General features: G+C 45.0%; 1 protein-coding gene across 3 annotated transcripts in view; it reads right to left on the reverse strand.

Moving 5' to 3' along the window:
• Window positions 1–95: 95 nt before the first annotated feature.
• gpatch8 (G patch domain containing 8) overlaps window positions 96–21,075 on the reverse strand; it is a 37,223-nt gene continuing 16,243 nt past the window's right edge. Inside the window, exons 1-7 of one of the 3 annotated variants that reach the window (XM_080723713.1) lie at window positions 18,156–20,750; window positions 17,836–17,908; window positions 9,245–9,312; window positions 8,657–8,743; window positions 7,672–7,815; window positions 7,043–7,173; window positions 97–5,359 (exon numbers count right to left, since the gene is read on the reverse strand). In XM_080723713.1, coding sequence (XP_080579839.1) covers window positions 1,456–5,359; window positions 7,043–7,173; window positions 7,672–7,815; window positions 8,657–8,743; window positions 9,245–9,312; window positions 17,836–17,908; window positions 18,156–18,170 — 4,422 coding nt within the window. In that variant the 5' untranslated portion in view covers window positions 18,171–20,750 and the 3' untranslated portion in view covers window positions 97–1,455. Of the gene's footprint in view, window positions 5,360–7,042; window positions 7,174–7,671; window positions 7,816–8,656; window positions 8,744–9,244; window positions 9,313–11,892; window positions 11,935–17,835; window positions 20,751–21,075 lie in introns of those variants that run through there. The other 2 variants (XM_080723714.1, XM_080723712.1) reach the window with 2 other exon arrangements.

The raw sequence follows: 21,075 nt of genomic DNA on the forward strand, positions 1-21,075 counted from the left end.
TAACTACATTTGACTCAAATACATTTTTTATTCCAGACATGTACTTGTAACAGTATTTCTACACTGTGGTATTGATACTTTTATTTAAGTAAAACATTTTGTGTTGTTAATTATAATCAACTTTTCCCATTAGCGTTACATTATGAAAAACCGAGACGTTGTGAACAAGTTTATTTATTGAAGCATAGTAAGTTTTAAGCAAAATGTAGACAGTAGCTGCTTAAAAAAAAAAGTTGACAGTTGCCACTGTTTTACAGAACAAAATCCCTTGCCATCCCAGGCTTTTGTAGTCAGGATAATGTAGAAGTAACCTTGATGAATTACACATGCATTTGTTAAATTCTCTTCAAAGTTATTATTCCTCATTTCTACTTTTAAAACAGTAGCTTCAACCACTAGAATGTTATTGGGTTTAACTACAGCAATTTTATTTACAAAATTACACAAAAAGAAAACTTCTTTTGAAGAACATTTTGGGAAAATAATTTAAAAACAAAAAATACAATTATTGCAGTATACTACAATCATATTGTTACACGATGCAAAAGCAGCATCTTGTTGTACAGATTTCAGTGCAACTCATTCACCACTTGGAACATGACCTTTGCTTCCAAGCAACTCCCATTGCTCACATTGCTTGTTTTTTTTATGCGACTCTTTCAAAAACTTATATGGGGACCTTTTCATAAACTTTATATGGGTGTCATATTCATGGGACTCTTCACATTACACACTGATATAATGTACAATTTACTGCATCACAAATTGATTATTGAGACCAACGATCCAATAGAGAGCAAGTAGTCATGGTGAGAACGTAACAAATTCAAAGTACAAAATAAGTCGGGCTCTCTAAAGCAACCAGGTTACATTACAGAGTCAAAGCAGTTTCTTTCAAGTTAACGACCCCACGTCCACCCCACCTCAACCTTCCCACAGGATTCTGCTTTATGGCTTCAGCCACTGTGTCTCTTTGGCTGTAAGAAACAAGTAAGAACATTGAAAACAACAATCATATTCAACTGTGGAAAAGAAAATACTCCAGTGGTTTGTTTAACTGGCTTCCCATTCCCATGGGTGTCCTGCAGTCTGTTAATATATGCAAAAGTTCATGAGGTCTCTTTTGATCCCCACCCTGTGTAAAAACTTAAGGGCAAAGCATTTCCATTATGAGGGGTCAGTGTAAAAATGTCAGCCAGAATAAAATATTAGTTTAAGTACCGACCTCTGCAGAGGCAGCACCACTGGGTGGCTATCTCTGGATGTATTGTATAAGCCCAGTCCATGGGTGGTTTGGTGGCAAGCGCCGTGCTCCCTACTAGCCACTGCCTGCACACTTCTGTGACAAGGCCTCTTTTAAAACCTGCACTACAGAAGTCCCAACCAAACCTGTTAGGCTAAGCAACCCATCTGGCTGACTGCTGTGGATGCACTCGTTTCACTCGCAACCACTCCTCAGGAGCCATGGTTAGGAGGATGTTGGAGGTCCTGCCCTGAGAAGATTGGGTGTAGGAGTGGGTGGAGCTGGAGGGCTGCCGCTGCAGCAGCTTGCGAATGCGACGGCCGGGGCGCGAAGAGTGTTGGGTACTGCATGAGGGCTGCATGTGGGAGATGGTGGAGAGCAAAGGAGGTGTTGTGAAGTGCAGAGGCTGGGATAATGTGTATGGGCTGGCCAGAGAGAAAGTGGGCTGGGATCAACCCTGCATGACCTTGCAGCCCTGCATGACCCAGTTGGTGTCCCAGTTGGTGACCTAAAGAGTGGCCCAGGTGAGACAGAGAGATGGGGGTAAGGTGGTGCTGGGGAATGTGGTGTACCTGGGTTAGCTGTGCATGGGCAGGGTGGGGGTGGTGGGCGTGTGCCGGGTGGATGCCCATGGCTGCAGCAGTGGCTGCGTGGTGCTGCATGATGGCGTGTTGTACTGTGGTAATGGAGGTGGCTTGTGCCATAGACACCGCCGGCTGCTGGATGTGGATCTGCTGCATGGTGGGGGGAGGGGGAGCAGGGGCGAGGTGGTTGGCGTTGGCAGCAGCGGCTGCTGCTGCCTGTGCCGCCGCCACAGAGGGAAAGTTCTTCACCTGCTTGGCGAGCAGCTGCTGCTGTATGTGCTGCTGGGCTGCCTGCTGCAGCTTACCGTACTTCTCCATCTCTTCTTGAGTGAAGGTGATCGGGTGACTCTCCAGAGGAGCCAGGCCATCATCCTCAGCCTCCATGCACTCTTCCTCAAGGCTGGGTGGGGGGTAAGCAGGGTAGGCATGCATGGGAGGCTGCTGCTGCTGCTGCTGCATGTTGGGCATGAGTGACTCCATTATGGGGTTCTGGGTGGGGTCCTGTCCAGCCTCTGCTTGGTACTGGGGCATCAGCATGGCTGGCTCTTGCTCAAACAATGGTAGAGGTTCATGATGTACCTGGGTTTCAGAGCTGGGGTGATGTGCCTCTTCTTGTACCACTGAGTTTTGAGGGGCCTCCTCAACCTTCTGTTGGACTGGTGGGGCAGGGGGTGGCGGTGGTGGGGGAAACTCTCTAATTGGCTCTACTAGGATTATTTCTCTTTCAGCCTCAGTGCCTTTCCCTGCTCCTGACTTCTCGCCCTCATCAGGTCTTGTCAAGGGAATTATGGGAGGTTTCTTCCCCGCTTGTAGTTTACCAAAAAGCGGCAGCATGGCTTTGTTTCCCAGAAGAGGGGGCAGTTTGGGACCAAAGTATCCCTGTGGTGGGTCTTTAATCTTGTTGCCCATCTTTGTCACTGAGGAAGGGTCATCAGAGCCTTTCTTAGACTGGACCTTCTCCAGCAGCTGTCGAGCAGTCAGAGAGTTTCTTTGTTCCCCTGCATCTCGAGAACCAGCCACCCGCAGGCCCTGCAAAATGGACGAGTGGCTGTTTCGACTGGTGATCCGTGATGAAGCCGAACGGGGAGACTGAGAGCGATAAATGCGTGAGCGGTTGAAGTCTCTGTGTCGTGTGTCGCTGTCTGCGCGGCTCCTTGTGCCATGGCGGTGGGGTGAGCCCTTGGTGGAACTGGAGGAGCGGCTGGCGGAGCTGTGGCTCCGGCTGTAGCTGCGTCTCCAAGATCTGCCGCTACTACTGCGGCTTCTGCTGCTGGAACTCCTAGAACTGCTCCGGTGATGCCGTCGATGCCGTTTTCTGCGACTGTGGCTGCGTGAACGTGAGCGCGAGTCATCTGAGGAAGAGGAGGAGTACTCACGTCTCCGTGATCGCCGCCGCCGTCCCCGGCTACCCCTGCGCTCGTACTCGGAATCTGATGAGCGTTTGGAGTGCCTCCGCCGGCGGCCCTCGTTGCTGTAGTCACTGTAGCTGTCAGAGTAGCTGCGGCTACGGTGGCTGTAGGCACTGCTGCCCCCTGAGGAGCGCTCAGAGCTGCTGGAGTATGAGCGGCTACGGGACGCTTGGCCACGGTGGCGGCGCCGGCTGCTGCCCCGTCTTTCTCCGTGCCTTGATGAGCGGCTGCATGAGCGACCCGAGTCCTCACTGTGGTGGCGCCGCTGCTCCCGGGGACTGGACCTGCGGTGGCGGCGTTGGGCAGTAGAACCACCTTCTTCTTCACTCTCACTGCTGGGGGGTCTGCCTGGACCAGGACTTTTCTGGGCTGAACTGGAGCAGGAGGCACTGGGAGGTGCACTGGGCTCAGTCTTCTGTTTCTTGGTGCCATTGTGCTCCTCTGCAACATTGGACTTGCTGTCAGAACCTTTTCCATCTCTCCCCTCTTCTGTCCCAGACTTGGAAGGCACTTCCTTGGCAGGACGTTTCCTCTTCCCAGGTTCTACTGCTGTACTTCCAGAGGCTCCAGTTGTCTGAACAGAGGAGGCAACTGCTTTATCTTCCACCTTTGGTGTTTTGGCTTTCTCCTTCTCATTACTTGCCGCTTCTTCATCGTGATCCGGCACCTTGTTTTTAGTCTTCTTTCGTTTGTGTTTTTTCTTCTTCTTGGGTTTTTCTCCAGCTACCTCAGCTTCCGTCTGCCCATCCTCCACCGTTCCCTTGTCTTTTCCTTTGCGTTTCGAGTGCTTAGAGGACTTCTTGTGCTTCTTTTTCTTCTTCTTTTTCTTGCCAGTGCTGCCACTAGTTGCTTGCTTCTGCTCATCGCCGTCCGTTGGGTTTGGGTCAGGCTCTTTCTTCAAGCTGGGTTGATCTTTTTCGGTACTTGGCCCTGGGTTGGTGGCTGTGTCCATCTCAGACGATGAGACGGCCACCTCTGCTTCCTTCGCTGTGCCTTCTTCACAAGATTTGGAGGACTTTGATGCCTTCCCGCCACGAGCTCCTTTATTGCGGGATAACTTGAAGTCAAAGTAGAGAGGATTGCAGCTGTAAGAGAGGGAGGGCTGAGCCTTTGTAAACTCCAGCAACTCGCTGGGCCACTGCAGGGTGGTGGTTTCGTCTTTGCCCAGCACAGGGAAGAAGGGACCTGTGGGTATTTTAGGGCCAAGGTTGGTATCCGGTACGTCTTTCTTGCTCTCTACTTCTGCTATGGGAGCGGGAGCAGGAGCAGGTGGTAATGAGGCAGTGCTCTCCACTGCACAGGGAGAAGCCTCCTCTGCCTTCACTTTAGTCGACGGTGGCGCTGGCTCCGGGACAGTGACCTTTTCCACCTCCTTCTCAGTCTTAGACTCAGTAACATTGGAATCTGCCGGCTCAGAATCGTCCTCACACTTCTTTTCATCCTGCCCTTCCTCCATGTCCTCTTCATCCACTTTAATCTCACACTGGTCGGTGGCCTTCATGAACAGCAGAAACTGGAAGTGGGGCTTTACACGACAGTGAGCAGGAGGAATGTAGTGGTAGTACTCTGGCTCCTGTCCGGCATAACCCTCCTCTTTCTTCATCATCATCTTCAGTTTGTTGAGCGTGGAGGCTAAAGAGGCACCATCATCTGGCTGCACCTCTTCTGTTCCTGTCACAGTCCCAGCTTCACCTTCGTCACTTGGTCCAGTTTCTCCCTTGGGGCTTTCTGTGTTGGAAACTGGCACCTCCTCTGCCTTCTCCTTTTCACCCTCCTGTCCCTCCTCCTCCTCTGTGGCCTCCTCCCCGAGGTCTGCAAACACAGCAGCTGCAGTCTCCAACTTCACTGGCGCTTTCTTGGCAAAGGAAAAGGACACGCTGACTTTGGACGCTCCAGGGGGTGTCGGAGAGGAGGCGTTTCTCTTCCCCAGGGAGAAACTGATGGTGGGGCCTGGCCTAGGGGAGGCCTGGCCACTTCTATCTCCAGAGGAGCCATCCATGGGACTATCTGTCAGAGGCTGAACAGCACTCTCCAACACTGTGCTGTCGCCCTCTTCTGGCTTCTCTCCTTCTCCGTCCACAGCCACAGTGGTTGTTTTGAACATGGGACCACTTCCTGGAGTACTGCAACAAAAAAAGGAATGACAATGAGATGATAAGCATATATTTAAGTTTCCACCATAGATCGTAAAAAATATGGACAGTGGGAACCGTCACGTGACCCATTGGTTTCTATCTTTTTGCCCTTGCATGGGTGCTACCATCATTGTTTTAATGGTACCAGAGGAATGCTATTGGCTGCTAACGGTCACGTGCAACCACAGGGATACTTGGGGAAATGCGTTGAGCCTGCCGAAAATAAAGCAGAAGAAGAAGAAGGAGGCCGGGACCTATTTTCTACAGTCTATATGAGCATACTCAGCTTTAACATCAATTATAAAATAATAAATGCACAAAACGCGGTATGGTGATTGAAAGGAGACTTTAAACTAGCGACAGAACAATAAAGTATGTGTTACTATGTTTATTAAGGTAAGACAATCTAATGTAAAATAAGAGAAAATGTATGGAGAACATATTCCTTTTGGTACCAGCCAGGGGGAAAATAGCGACACTAGCGGACAATCGTAGGATCCTTTAGTTTAGTTTGTTTCATGTTAAATCTGGATAACTGGCCCCCTGGGTTTCCACATGTGACTGATATTTATAACTGATGTCTAAACTACAGCATCTTGAACAACCAACTTTCATTAATGATAAAGACAAAATTCCTACTGTGGTGACAGCAAGACATTTTTAACTTGTGAAGTAACAAACTGTAAAGTTGTGGAATGAAATAAATTCTGAAATGTGAATATCACAAAACATGAGGACATACATGTCATACATATCTGAAGTGTGTGCTGGCTAATAAGGTCAGACACATAGTAGGGTCTCAACCTGAGGTTCTGTGACCATCCTCTGGGAAGGATGGTTTGATGATTGATTTGACCTCTATGGACCCTTTATAAAAGATTTAGACCCCATTTCCCTCGCAGAAATGCCAGCAAAATGTTTGACAGCTAGGGTAATTGTCAGTCTCATTCACTTACTATACACTACAATATAAAGGCAAAAATGACTCCCAAAATATCTGCTTTAAGTGGGATGTGAGGGGTCAAAATAGGGGTGTTTAATTACTCTGAATCCATTGGAAGCATTTGTTTTGCATGAAAACATTCCTTGGGCCCCAAAAGCCCAAGGAATGGACCCCAAAAGACTGTGAAAATTGATGACTCATCACTACACCATAGATTTGTTGGCCGTTCGTAGTCCAAGGAATGTTTTTCATGCAAAACAAATGCTTCCAATGGATTCAGAATAATTAAACACCCCTATTTTTACCCCTCACATCCCACTTAAAGCAGATTTTTTGGGAGTCATTTTTGCCTTTATAGTGTAGTGTATTGTAAGTGAATGAGACTGAAAATTACCCTAGCTGTCAAACATTTTGCTGGCATTTCTGCGAGGGACCTGGGAGCTAAATCTTTTATAAAGTGTCCATAGAGGTCAAATCAATCATCAAACCATCCTTCCCAGAGGATGGTCACAGAACCTCAGGTTGAGACCCTACTATTTAACTGATTGTCCTTCATCACATTTGCTGTTTATTCTGTTATGTTGCTTTGGAGGCATTTTAAAACCAAGCTGCAGAGAGCTGTCAACAGCACTTCTACTCTAACATCCTACCAGCAGAGGGCACTAGAAGCTCACATAAAATGGAAAAACAAAAACACAATGGAATGGAATTAAATCAAATATTATTACCAGTCCTGCTGTTTCCTTTGCTCAGCCAACTCGTGCAAGCGACGCAGCATCTTCTCTTGCTTCTTGCCACCTTTCCGGGAACGGGAAGACACGTTCCTTGCATACTCCCTCTGCTTCAGCTCTTTGAGCCTCTGCAGCACAGAAAGCACAGGAAGTAAAAGAAAGAGACAGATGGAACAAGAAAGAGTACAAAAATTAGATACAAAGAAGAAGAAAAATGCCACTATACTCCAGAACAAAATGCCAGACAAATATCTGGCCACCCTCATTTTTATCTCTGCCACGCTGAAGCCAAAAGAGGAGATATTGTTTTTTCACCCGTTTGTAAACCGCCGGACTGATCAGCACGACATTTCTTGTGCCACTCTGCTAGTTGGCCAAGGAATTAGCTCATCGCATTTATTAAATAGTTTTTGAAATATCTAACTTTAATTTTAGTATTTCTATTATTTTAAACTTTACCAAAACATGGAGTCATACATCATGGATGACAAAAGTCCTAGATAGGCACCCAGCCTGGCAGTGCGCTCCACTGAAATCATTAACATCTCTTAGTTCTAGCATTGAAACTAAAGTACACCTGCATGTGTGTGGGTAGACTGTAAAGGATTGGACAAGTGATGCGTCACCTGCTTATGAGCATGGTCGTAGGAGTTGATGTGGTTGTCAAACTCCTGGTGTTTGGTGTACTGTTTGTCACACAGCTCACAGTAGAAATTGGCTCTCAGGTCCTCCAGAGCCTTGGCAATGGCTTTTTCCTTTTCCACCTGGTCCTGTTACAGAGTAGGAGAAGCAACAATCGGTTATTGTGGCACTATTTTCATTAGAATTATAAGCAGTCTTTGCTTTGCCATTGTTGTTGCGCCTGTGGAAACATTTGTAATGCATGGCACTGTAATGTACTGACCCTAGGCCTGATCAAACCCCACCTTCATTGAATTCCTTAAGGATTCAGAGTGTCAGTGTGCCTCCATTGACTGCTTATGCTTGACTAATCACCTGGGAATACACTGCAGTCATTTGCCAGCTGTCTCTATACAAATCATTACAAGTACAGATGGAGGTTGTGGCGCACATCACACATACCCACACTTCCATCCATATGTAATTCACATACTGTATAAACACTGAACAATAAAACCAAAGGGATTTGTCTTGGTTCATATCCTAAATGTGCAAAATCTCTAAAATGTTTTACTTTTGCAAATTATAAAATAGGACATTCAATTACGCAAAAACATCAAAAAATTCCAGACTTCCAGACAGCGACAATATGCGACTTATTTGCAATGTAAGATGACCTCAGCTCCCATGAGGAAGTGATCAAAAATTGAGAATCCGCACCAGGGGGCTGGGGGGATAAAAAGTAAAGAGAATAGCAAGGAGAGAGAAAACACTGTGCCTTGGACAAATCATCTCCAAGGATGATTAGACTGCAATGAGTGACTCAATGGCAGCATCTAAACAACAGTGAACTATGAGTCATAAGCAGAGGACAATGTTTTAAGGAATAACTGGACAGAAGAGTGGGCTGGAAGAGACCTGTCACTTCAACGAGCATTGGAAGCACAGTCTTGACATCGACATATCTGAGTAACAGCAGAGGAGGCTTACCTTGTACTTCTGACGTAGCTCTTCTGTATCCTCCTTCTCCACCTCGAGGACCCTTCTCTTCTCTGTGGCATCCTCTGCATAGTCCAGCTATACAAGAAACATTCAAAAGTTCTGTATAAGGTCTAGCTGTGAATAGTGTAAGTATCTTCAGAGTGTGTATAACACAACTAGACCCAAGTTTATATTTAAGAACATTAAACTTACAAGCAAACACATCAATAGAAATTAACACAAATAATAGATGTATATATGTATATACGTATAATAAACTAATAAACTATAAAACATTTCCTTTTAATTATACAACTAACAAGAAAACAGGTATATATAAAATATAAAGAAACAGAACTTTTATTTTCTTTAACCACCGTTCACAACACGTTGCATTGCGATGCATTGTGAGAATGTATATTTTTTACATGTTTTAAAAATCGTCTGCATAGTTGCAGATGCTGTCAAAAAAAGCCAAATAACTTGACTGATATATCATCCAAACCACTATATAGGTTGAGCTCTAAACATAACAGCACATGACCTACAGTGTAACACAAACACCACAAAATAACATGAACATGCAAAGTTTGTCACCTCCATCTCCATTCGTCCCATCCCCATGACGTCATATTTGAGGATGATAGGCACTGGGTCGGTGCGTCCTAGAGGGGAGGAGACAGAGAGAGGGCGAGGTGAGCTTTTGAGCCTGGGGAGTTGGTTCGGGGACAGCCTGCTTTTAGAGCATAGGGTGCTGGGGTTAGAGAATTTTGCCTTGAAGTGCAAAGAGACCAGAAAGCTACAGTGAACCAAACACCAGCCATTCTCACAGCTTACTCCAGCCACCAGGTAAGCACAACTAATCTGGCCTCCCTGTCTTATAGAATCTGGCTGGATAATGTTCTCATTCTTAAATAGTCAAAACGGGCTGTGTAGCTATTCTATTCCTGGTGAAATAAAGTCAAGCGCAGGCCAACAGGGTCATTCAGAGATGAGCTTTGCCGTCAGGACGGGAGAGAGAAGTGAGGAGCCACAGAGGGACAGGAGGGTATGAGACAGGGATCGAGTTCATTAAGCCAGCCCATCACTGTATGTAAAGCCTGTTTCAACCAGGCTTTGTTTAACATCGGTCTTGTCTCTTCTTTCTCTCCCCCCGCCCCCCTTTTCATTGCTGCTGTCCTGTTAAACCAGAATGCCAAGTTTATCAAGGACGCTACAGCCTGAGGGACTGCGGGGGGGCTGACACAGCTGCTGCTGCAGCGCCGTACCGAGAGGCACTGCGACAGCAGCCATGACGACAGTCTGACGCATCGCCTCTCTCTGAAGCGCCCCGTGGCCGCATGACCCACACAAGCCCCTTTCACTGTCCCACACGGGGCCGGGCTTGTTCCCCTCCACCCCCATACACACAGAGGGTCCCCCTATCCTCATCACAGCCGGGTGCTGAAAAACTGTCCTCTCTGCCCCTTGTCTGCTTATGCTATGTTACGTAAGCTGTGAAAAGAGCTATACGAGAAAGGAAATTAACTTTAGAAAAAACAGAACAAAAACAGAATGAAACGGAAAGGATTAAATAAAATGTTTGAGTCAAAATCAAAAACTACTTTGGAGATTGACACAGAATTGCTTAATCCACTCATAATCAGCCAAACGAAGCAGAGAGAGAGTAAAAAAGGACACAAGCACTGTACTACAGCAGAGTGAGGTCACAGGCCAGGAATCGCCATGGTGACAGTGCAAGGGATGGGAATACTTACCTGTTACACCAGGGGTGGGGTGGGGTGGGGGGTGGACAGAGACGGACGGACAGACAGACAAGGGTTCTCAAAACAAAAAGGCACAAAACAGAATTTGAACTAATCTGCTGCAGCTGTTGCCAGCCAGATACGCCGTTTAATGTTATGGATACCAATAATTAATTTGGTTTGGTTTCAGTTTTTTTTTTTTTTCTTCTTTTTTTTCCTCACTCATGCTAATGTTTGGCATTTTCCATAAATCAGTTTTTACAGGCGGTTTATACCATTGGGCATATGGAATATATCTAGAGCAAGCTAATTCTACGGTAGTTAAGGCACTGGGCTTGGAACCAACTGATCCCACAATGTGAAACTTGACTTACAGTAAATGTAACTGTCCACTTCTTTAGACTCTAACAATGTTGCCTTAAATAAATTAGCCTTTTTTTTTACTGAACAAAAGTCTTGCCTCACATTCTTTACAATTTATTTCAAAATTATACTCTGCACGAATAAGAAGGCGACAAGTGACAACATGCAATCCATTTAGGCGCGAAAAGGGAACCGTGACTATATGTATGCCCAAATATCCCAATCACAACAAAAGTGTGCGTCCAATTAATTCCTAGCCCATGGCATGAAAACCAAATTTTGTTAAAAAACTGGCAGCTTCCCCATACTGTTCTCGTGCAATTTTGCATTCACAGCCCAATGGCATAATGATGACTGTTAGGTTATAGCTGCATGAGGTATCATATCATCTAATGGCCTGCCTGGACTCACATTCCCACTGCAGTGTCTGTCCGCTGGATAGCTCTTCTTTTTTACCTGAAAGCTAATACTAAAATCTGCTGACGTGTGATTACTGAGAAGCCTTGTCTGACTGAAGAGAAGATGCTTATGTGTGATACTGCTGTCTGCAGACTATCTACTGGTAGACATGTCTTTCTGCCATTTCCCTGGCAACTGTAGAGGAGCACCAACGATAAAGAGGGTGGACTATTCGGCCAGCCCACGGACAGACCACTGCATGTTCACAAGTGGACATTGTTTCACCGTGAACGACAGGGGGATGAGTCACAGGACGGGCCTGGAATTAAATAATCAATAAACAATTACAGTCATCCCAGAACTATCACCATCTTTAAACACAGTGACAATACTTTCAGCATTACCCATTCCAGTGGAAAAGAAAGGGACTGGACGAAAACAAGTGCATCTAAATCACAGGGTGTGAATCACAAGGTATAAGGAAGAAAAGATAGAAAAAAAAAGAAAAAACTGAAAACAAACAAAATGGCAACGTTCTATAAGAGTAATGTATATGTATGATAATATACAAGCAGCAGAATGACCACTAGTACAGAGAGAGAGAGGAAGCCTATGTAGCATTGGTGCTCTGATGACGGGAGAACAACAAAAAGAAAAATAAGAAAATGGGAAAAACTAAAACAGATATAAATCATAATAAAAATAAATTTTCAATTGGGGGGAAAAAATAACATTTACCACTAAGTTTACCATCAGCACAACATGGGCAGGATCAAATCACTGTAAAAAAGAAACACCAATTGGTTAAGCAGGAAGATTGAGGCACATAGAGAAGGTAAGGGTGGGGTTTGGAGTGGGAGTAGGTAGGATGGGGGGGTGGGGGGCTTGGGTGTGTAGAGGGTTGATTAGACGGGGGGCGTCAGAGGCCCCCACCCCCCTCCCTCTCCTATTATTCACTCTGGCCTAGAATCTTACAGGGATTCCCTCTCACCACGTCACCCGTCTGTCTGTCTGTCCCCCATCCCCAGGTGTCTAGCCTACCTTCATCTGCCTCTCGCTTGCAGAGGTAGAACTGTCTGTGCATCCCTCCAATCTTCTAACAGAGTAAATCCAAGTCACCTTTTCAAGGTTAAACTTAGTCGTGGCCATGTTCAATTGCTGTATAAAGCAAAAATCAGTTGTGTGTACTTGGGTGTAAATTGTTTTGGGTGATGGTTGGACTATATAACATTCCTTGAAGAAAAACATGGCAAATGCATTGTTTAATAACTTGAATGTTCCATATCTACAGTATACACGAGCATCTGGTACAGAGAATTGATCATGCTTTAGTTTTGAACATGCAAATCAATCATCTGGACCCTGCCGACGGATGCCACTGGACACAACAACCATTCTCCCCTACAAGCCTTTTTTGCCTCACAGACGCTTGTCAGACTGCTTAGCAGATCTCCCAAGATCCATTTCATTTCCTCACTAGCCCACAGCCAGCAAGCTCATTTTGTCAGGCTATGCTTACCCCTGGGGTAGTGAACACATACATAGAAGTACCTGAGGAAAGGGCCGGTCAGGCTTTGAGCAGTGCTTAGAGAGTTTGTTATACATTGCTGTGAATTACTGCATAAATGTGAACTGTGCGTTCATTTGGAGTGTTGCTCGTCAATGTGGTGTAAATGAATTCCCCTTAGCGTATGGACCTCCAACACTGCTTAAAGCCCCAGATGAGTATGACACAGTTGAGGCAGGCAGGAGTGCACCTCTGGGACAAGCATGCTGTGCACGAGGATCGAAAGGAACAGGGGAGGATGGGAGTGTGTAACCATGGGGACAGAGATGTATTGGGTACGGAGGGGTGGCGTGAGGTTTTCCCTGTAAGTTGACTTTACGGCCCCGTCAGTGACAAACACACACACACACACACACATTTCAGTCCCACGTTACAACCACACACATACACACAAGTTTCACAGGTTTGGAGGTAGATACAGGCAAACAGGCAGAAGGTGGGGGAAACTTGTCTACTCTGCAAGCCATTCAAAGTCTGAGCCGTGGTTACAGCCAATCAGAAACCCCGATAGCAGCCACGGACACTCACAGAGAAAAAACAAAAATCTAAAAAGACGTGGAGCTGATGATTCTAATGGGATGTGATGGAATCATGGCTTTACTAAATCTACCTTGATTTCAAATGGATTTTTGTTCTTTGTTCAAATCGAAGCACTTTGCACTTGAGCGCATTGAAATAAGGGTTTAGTGATTTATGAAGCGAAAAGGAAGAAGCTGAGAGGCCATTAGCCTACAGTACACTGTAAAAGGGAGGGGGTGTTACATTGAGGTCAATCGCAGAGTGGGAGAAAGAAACACACCCACACACAAACACACGCGCGCGCACATACTGACATACAGAGGGAATCCAACAAACCTTACCTATAAAAGGGGCAAAAGAACAAAAAGAAGAATAAGAACAAAGTCAATACAGTGAAAACTTAAAATAGGGGACAACATTGCTATGAATTCAAAATTCCCCAAAACCTTCTCTGCCGACAGGAAGGAGAGAAAGCAAAGGAAGATTATTATAATAATGTCCTGGATGATTATCCCACACACTGTGACGTAATGGCGTGATTGTGCTTAGGGTCTGCTGCTCCTGACTAAGTAGATTACCAAAAACTGAGCACACTTGCTGGTTTGTAACACAGGACCATTAATTCCATAACAACTGGACATGCACCACCACAGGGCTCCGTCTAAGCACAGAGCAGTACACTTACATAAATCAAACATCTGTGATGCCAGGGGCAAAAAACAACACAAAAACAAACAAAAAAAGTGGTGCGACTCCACCAAAAACAAAAGGCCCACTGTTACACAGGCCTCCTACCCACACAGGCCTCCTCCTACCCACACAAAATCACACATCAGAGCTGTCTTTGAGATGTTTCAGAGGACGAACAACCACAGACACTATAAAGGCTCTCATTACTGTTGTAAACCTGATTTCCTTACACGACTTATCACACAGCACAGAAAGAAGCAGCATCCTGAATCCTCTGATCATTTCCCGAGACATGGGGGAATTAATGCCATATACAGTATGTCCACTAACTGAAGCCAGGGCAACAGCACAGAAGAACAAAAGACAGTGCTCTCACAAAATGTCCCTGACAAAACAGGCTTGACATTCTGCAGGCCTGCGAATCTCACCAGTACACACGGTTCATATTTCAATGCTCCATTCATCACTGTGTGGGACCCTTACAGTATATACAACTGCCATAGGGAAGTATTGTAGACCAGAGGAAAGGAAACTGAACGGTGATCAAAATCTACACTAGCATTTACATGAACTTCCGCACAGTGTCCAAAGATTTACAATTTGTGTCAGAGGTGAGTGAAATTCCAGAGTGGCAGGTTTCCCTTTAACGGACTCCCAACTCGTAAAGTGAGATATTCAAGTCCAGATTGCCTACTCCTACCAACAGTGGTAAGACAAAGCTACAGCAAAGTGTGCAAAGTCTTTCTCTGTTTTCTCTTTCTTTCCTTTAGTATAGGGAGACCCTCTCCAATGGTGAGAAGAACAAAATGAAAATTCATGTGTATGTGTTACACATGTAATGAGCAGAAACTACCCAGATACTACCCAACCCAAGCGTCCACAACTCCTTCCTCAAGTCACAGAGTCACTGTAGTGGTGTTTGGATAACAAACAGATTGTCTTAACGACTGTGTCTGTGAGAGGGTGCGTGTGTGTGCGTGTGTGTGGGTGGGTTAGCAATTGTAGACTTCATCATCCCTTAAATTGAGAACAGATGTTATTGCTGGTGTGTGTGTGTGTGTGTGTGTGTGTGTGTGTGTGTGTGTGTGTGTGTGTGTGTGTGTGTGTGTGTGCTGGGGGAGGAGGGGGTGGGGGTCCAGCAAAAGGGATGATACACGACTGTACGGGCTGATTAAATGATAAAATGTAGTGTCTGGAGGTTTGAGTTGAGGGTATGGATAGAATCCCACACGATGAAAAAGGGAGGGTAGACTAGACTATAATACTCCGGGAAAACTAAAACCAATTCTTAACAGACTACATGACCTCAACAGGCAATGCCAATGTTGACATCATTCATTTCAGAGGTGACAGTGCAGGGGAGAGCTAAACTAAGAACTGAGCACAAGAGAAGAGAGCAGGAAATAGAGAGAGGAGAGGAGACATGGGGGGGTTGAAGAGGACAGGAAATAAAACGGGAGGGTGGAGAAGTGGAAGAATGTAACAGGCAGGAGTTCCATGGAGACGTGCCAGGGTTCTGCTCCACCGCCACTGAGCCAATGAGCCTGGGAGCCAAATGGGACGGTGCTAATGAAATGATGGTTGGAGTTTAAGACCCGCCCAAACAAATGCAGCTCTGTTTTCTGCACCACCCGATGCTAAACCACAGAACCAGCCAATCACAGCCGTCTGCAGCAAATCAAATCAAATGCCTTCCGGTCTTAAAAAGCCCAGTCCAGACCAATGAATCGCCATGTGACGAAACCGTTGCAATGGTCTGAGGTGCCGGCTACACGGAGCTGGATATTTCTGAAGCTAGACATTTGCTAGACATTTTTTATGCGGTTGGGGCTTGCAGCCACACAAAGCTGGATATTTTGGCTGCGAAGCTGGATATTTTTGAAACCGGATAAATAAGTGGAGACATTGAAAAATATCCGATTCACTGGATCCGTGTAGACATGGAACCCGGATATCTCTGAAGACTTTACTGTGTGTGTGCTTGTCCCCCTAGTGGAGGTCTGGGGACTCAAGATTATTTTAGACCTAGATATCTTTGTCGTGTGGACCTAGATATTTTTCTATGTGGATATCTGAAAAACCGGGATATATGAAATATCCAGCTCCGTCTGGCCTAGGCCTGAATCACCCCGTTGCAGGTCGGCGCATGCTATCTCATTGCGTCGCAAGTGATTCTACAATCTCAAGCAAAACATTTCAGAATCTATCAAACATTTAACCAATCCTAACTGATACTTAGTGGGAACACCTACAATACTTGCACAGATGTAATCAACCAAACAATGGAGAAAGAAGACCTGTTAATCAACCTTTTGGAATAATAACTATGTTTATATAACACTAGTTTAAGGAGCTACTCCAACAAAGTCCCGAAAAGAATGACACATTTGACACATTTTATCGCAGAGAAACTGGGCTGACGTCTTTCTCTCTCTCTTTCTGGCGCCGTGTGTGCATTTTTGTTTATCACTCACATTTAGGAGATCTGACGAGAGTAGACAGACACAGATCTGTATCTGTCTACTCTCGTCAGATCTCCTCCTAAATGTTTTGTTACCCACGCACCTGCTAGAGAGGGAATGGCTGTGCGAAAGCCTTCTCTTCATAAATTGTTTGTCACTCACACAAACGCATACACAGCCTATGTCTTGTCACCATCTGTCACTGTCCAGTTTATGGACAGCCCTATTGCTGGAGAAACGTCAATCTGTGAGTGGACTGTCTAGTTGCACACCACTGTTTTAGGATTCTGCTCCAAGTGGTTGCGAGTCGTTGAACTGCAAATATTCGGTCTGGACTGGGCTTAAGAGCTCTGCTCCATATAGCCTGCTGAATATGTGCTGAGCCGATATTGTATGTAAAAGAACTAGCTTGTAATATCAAGACGCAGATGGTCGGCTAAGATGCAAAAATCCATCATCACCTCCTAGTTAGCCAAATGCCTGGGGGAAAGACTGTGCTGTTGTGTTGTAAATATTCTGTTGCTGTTATCCCCTTCCAGTCATCAGGAACAGCTGGAGACTGATCATGTGTCTTGATATTAGTATACATGTGTATTTAATTATGTACAATTCAGTCAACGTATAATCAATGTCTACAGGAAATCAAGTGAAAATGGGGCTGATTTTGCGTGTAGACCTCGTTGCTGGTAAAAGAGGCCACGTCTATTTTTAGCCACTTCCAAAGCATGTTGGGAGGCCTGTTTATTTTGTGTCTGTATCACAGAGTCTTCTTAACCATGATGTGAAGTTATGGGAATCAGTCGGGCAAGTGTTTGTCCTTTTAAAGACTAGTATCACTATGTACTGTCTCTCCAACCATAAAAACACACACACACACACACACACACACACACACACACACACACACACACACACACACACACACACACACACACACACACACACACACACACACACACACACACACACACACACACACACACAGAGTAAACAATATATATAAAAAATAAGTCTGACCCAGTTGAACCAGGCATCCTACTGGCTAAATGCATCACAGGAAAGGAACAGCAATGACGAGTTAATAATAAAACACTATTCACCTCAATTTCCAAAAATAACCCAAGTAGACTTTTCTTGCCTGACAAGTTCCAGGGAAAAGCAGCGCAAGAGCAACAGGAACAGCTATGCTTTTAGAAAGAAAAAGAACAAAAAATGTTTTCCCCAATGACGGACACAAAAATAATAGGTCGGCGAAAAAGGACATGGACATACAGAATAAAATAAAAGATATATGGAACAAAAAGGACGTTTGTTGAAAAGAATGAGTAGAAAAAGAGAAACATAAGTGTGTGAAGGGGAGTGACAGAGAGAGAGTAGAGTCCTAGTAACAGCAGTACATTGTGTATTGTGCGAGTGTGTGGCTGTGGAGGATGACTTCCTTACCCTGCATGGTTTTGCCCAGGCCTTGCCCCAACTTCCAGCCATGTTTCTGAAGCAGCCGGTGCCCGATGTTGTCCTAGCAGACAGAACAGAGGAGAGAAAGACCAAAATATTCCAATAATAAGAGGAGCTTTCCCCGCAGGCACGGGATCCAAAAAACAAACAGAAAAGCAACAAAACAGGAGAAAAAAAAAACAGATACAAAAATAAATTAATAAACAAAACAACCAAACACACACATACCACATTATCATCATCATCCGTACACCCACCACCACCACCGTCACCATCAGTATCATTTGTCATCCATAATAGTCACCTACAGCATTGTGTAACATCAGTATCTTCCAGCACAAAAGTTGGTGAGGAGGAGGAGATGAGGGGAGTGGAGGGTGGGAGGCTGAGAGGAGGGATCATGTGTTTTCTCTCTGCTAGTGTGAATGAATACATGAGGCTGAGTGCAGCCTGTAAACCTAGCGGCCGTGTGTTGGCAGGGATGGAAGAGCGGCATACCTTACCACAGTAAGGAGTAGAGCTAAATACCTGTTTGGGACATGTGCATTTTCTACTACTCCTGTTGGCTAACAACATGTACACAAGTCACAGACTGAGCAGTAAGAGGAGGAGAAAGGAGAGGGCGATATAAATAAATATATATGTATCACACGCATACATATATGAAAACACTACAGAGCCAGATCTTGGTACACACAAATAAAATGACACAGAACGGGTATGGAAATCTTGCATAAAACAGAACTGAGGACCAGAAAACTCCAAGCTTGCCGTGATTCCATAACCATGACATAGGGGAGCACCATGACATGTATGCAGATTGCAGCCGTCACAAAAAAACAAAAGAAACAAAAACAGCGAGGAACGGAGAAAGACGTAAAAAGAGGGCGGCCTTGGATTACCATTACAAGGCCCAGGATTGAGAAAATGTTCACGTTTGAGGGGATGCAAGTGTGTGCATGTAGACAAGAGAGAGGGAGACTGTGTTCATGTAGCACCCTTAAATACACTAGTTTCCCATTGTGAATGCTCTTGGACACCCGTAGCATCTCTGGTCTAGTCGATGGTCTGGTCTCGACATGCTTGTTTCTGTTTGGAAAGCATTTGTGGCCACCACTTGATTTGCAATATGTTGCTCACTTTAGACCTTATCGTGTTCATATACAGTGTATAGTGCACTTTATGAACAAGTAGACGGGCCGCTTAGCAGCATGGTGTTTGGATATCAAAAGTGGTTACTGTTGCTACACAACCACTTTTGGAGGCATATTTGCGAGGTTCAATGCGACCCTGAAAAGGCTTTGATTGTGAAGTGTGCTGTGAAAAAGGACATATCAACTTACAAAGTGCATTTTACGGCTTTTACATTGATTGTCTGAATGGATACACAGTTTGAATGGAGCAGCTATGATGTACATCAAGAAGAACTAGTCGGGTGAAAAAGGTCATGGATAATGCTTAATCTATACTCAAAAATAGCAGATCTAAAAGCTCAAAAATTGTACATCGTCTGTTTTTGGTGAGCAACATTATCATACGACAAACTATAAATCAAGCTTAATTGACCAGAGTTGCAAGAAAGGTGCATAAGAACATACACAATAGCAATCCCTAGCACATTGTAGGGGGCTAATGTGTATGACTGGAACTGTTATAGCACTCGTATGGGTCAGCAATAATAATAAAAATAAACATTAAGTTAAATGCAAGACCGTCCCATCACTACACACTACAGTACATCTTCAAGCACAAATAAACATAAAACAATGAGATTTCTTAATAAGCGGGGGTTTTTCTGTTGTGATTATAACTATTCCAGGCGTGTCTAACATTCACCAGTGTTGCAAAAATAAAAAATAAAAACCATACAAACCAGAACAGAAAGGATATTTATAATCACAAAGAGAGAGTGGACAATAGAGGTTCACAAACAAAAAGAAAGGTGGTGGAGGGGTTCAAATAAATCAAAATTATCAAACAGAAAAACAGCATGCAGCTTTTTGTTAAAGAGTTTTAACAAAAAGGAGACGTCGGTGTTAGTAGTGCACTTGTTGAATGGTGGGCACACATACAGGGAGAGGTGGGCGGGGTTTGTGGGAGACAAGATAACTCCAACTGTTAGTGTGAGGTGGGCTCAAGCACAGAGTGGTGATGGTTTAACGGGGTTCAAGAGGTGTGTGTTGACAGAGAGAGAGGGGCAAGGAAACAGGGTGAGATATAGAGCAGGCTGAGCAATGGATTGTAGATAGATGGCCTTCTATGGCCGTGGAAGTGAGGTGGGCCATTATGGGTTAGTGCACGTGAAGGGGATGTGGTCATACACGCAGCACATGCTGCATCTCCGCCCATATAGACCTTAATTGGAGGTACAAATTGGATCTGCCCCAGCCCAAACCCTCCGAGGGATTTGTAACCAAATAGTTTTTTACCTCCCTGCAACCAAAACCTATTTGGTGTTTCAGCCTTAAATAAAAAACAAAGCAGATCGAGCGAATGTGCCGATAACGGCCCATAATGTTTGTCTAATGGTGCCGCTGGGACAGACTGAACTGCGCCACTTCCTGTTTGATGGCGTGTAGGTTTTTTTCCCTTCAAATGTCATAGGCAAACACAGCCAAGCATGGGAATGGATATTACAAGCTGGAGCCCTCCCTGTGTGGCTGGCTGTCAGATCCCTTCCGCTCCGGGATGAGATAAGGGAGGAATCTCGGCTGGGCCTCATTGTGGAGAAAACAATTCTGGAGAAAACCAGCTTGTGTTTGTAGACACATAACTAGGGCAATAAAGTGTAGTCTATAGCAGTGGTTCTCAACCCTTTCAGGCTGCGACCCCCAAAATAATCATATTTTAACTGGGGAGCCCCCCACCCTGACGAGTACTAAGAGTTGAGGCATTACATTTTGTGTACCACGGTTCTATTGTGAAAATAGCAGATCTACATGCTCACAACGCCTCGCGTTGCGAGGCGTTGTGAGCATGTAGATCAGCTATTTTCACAATTATTGCCTCTAATATTTGACAATTTGGCCAGTGTATAATCTTTTATTTTAGAGGTATTAAAAAGTCCTTAAATTGTCACTTCAGAAATGTGCAGATACCCTCTATACACTTAGGCTGTATGCTGGTTTGTTTACTGTTGTGAGTGAGAAAACAATGTTGAACATAAGTCAATCATCTGGGGACCCCTCAAAATTATTTGGCGACCCCCCTGGGGGTCCCGACCCACAG

Source organism: Nannobrachium achirus (genome assembly GCF_963921795.1).
Source record: "Nannobrachium achirus genome assembly, chromosome: 4".
NCBI classification, from domain to species: domain Eukaryota; kingdom Metazoa; phylum Chordata; class Actinopteri; order Myctophiformes; family Myctophidae; genus Nannobrachium; species Nannobrachium achirus.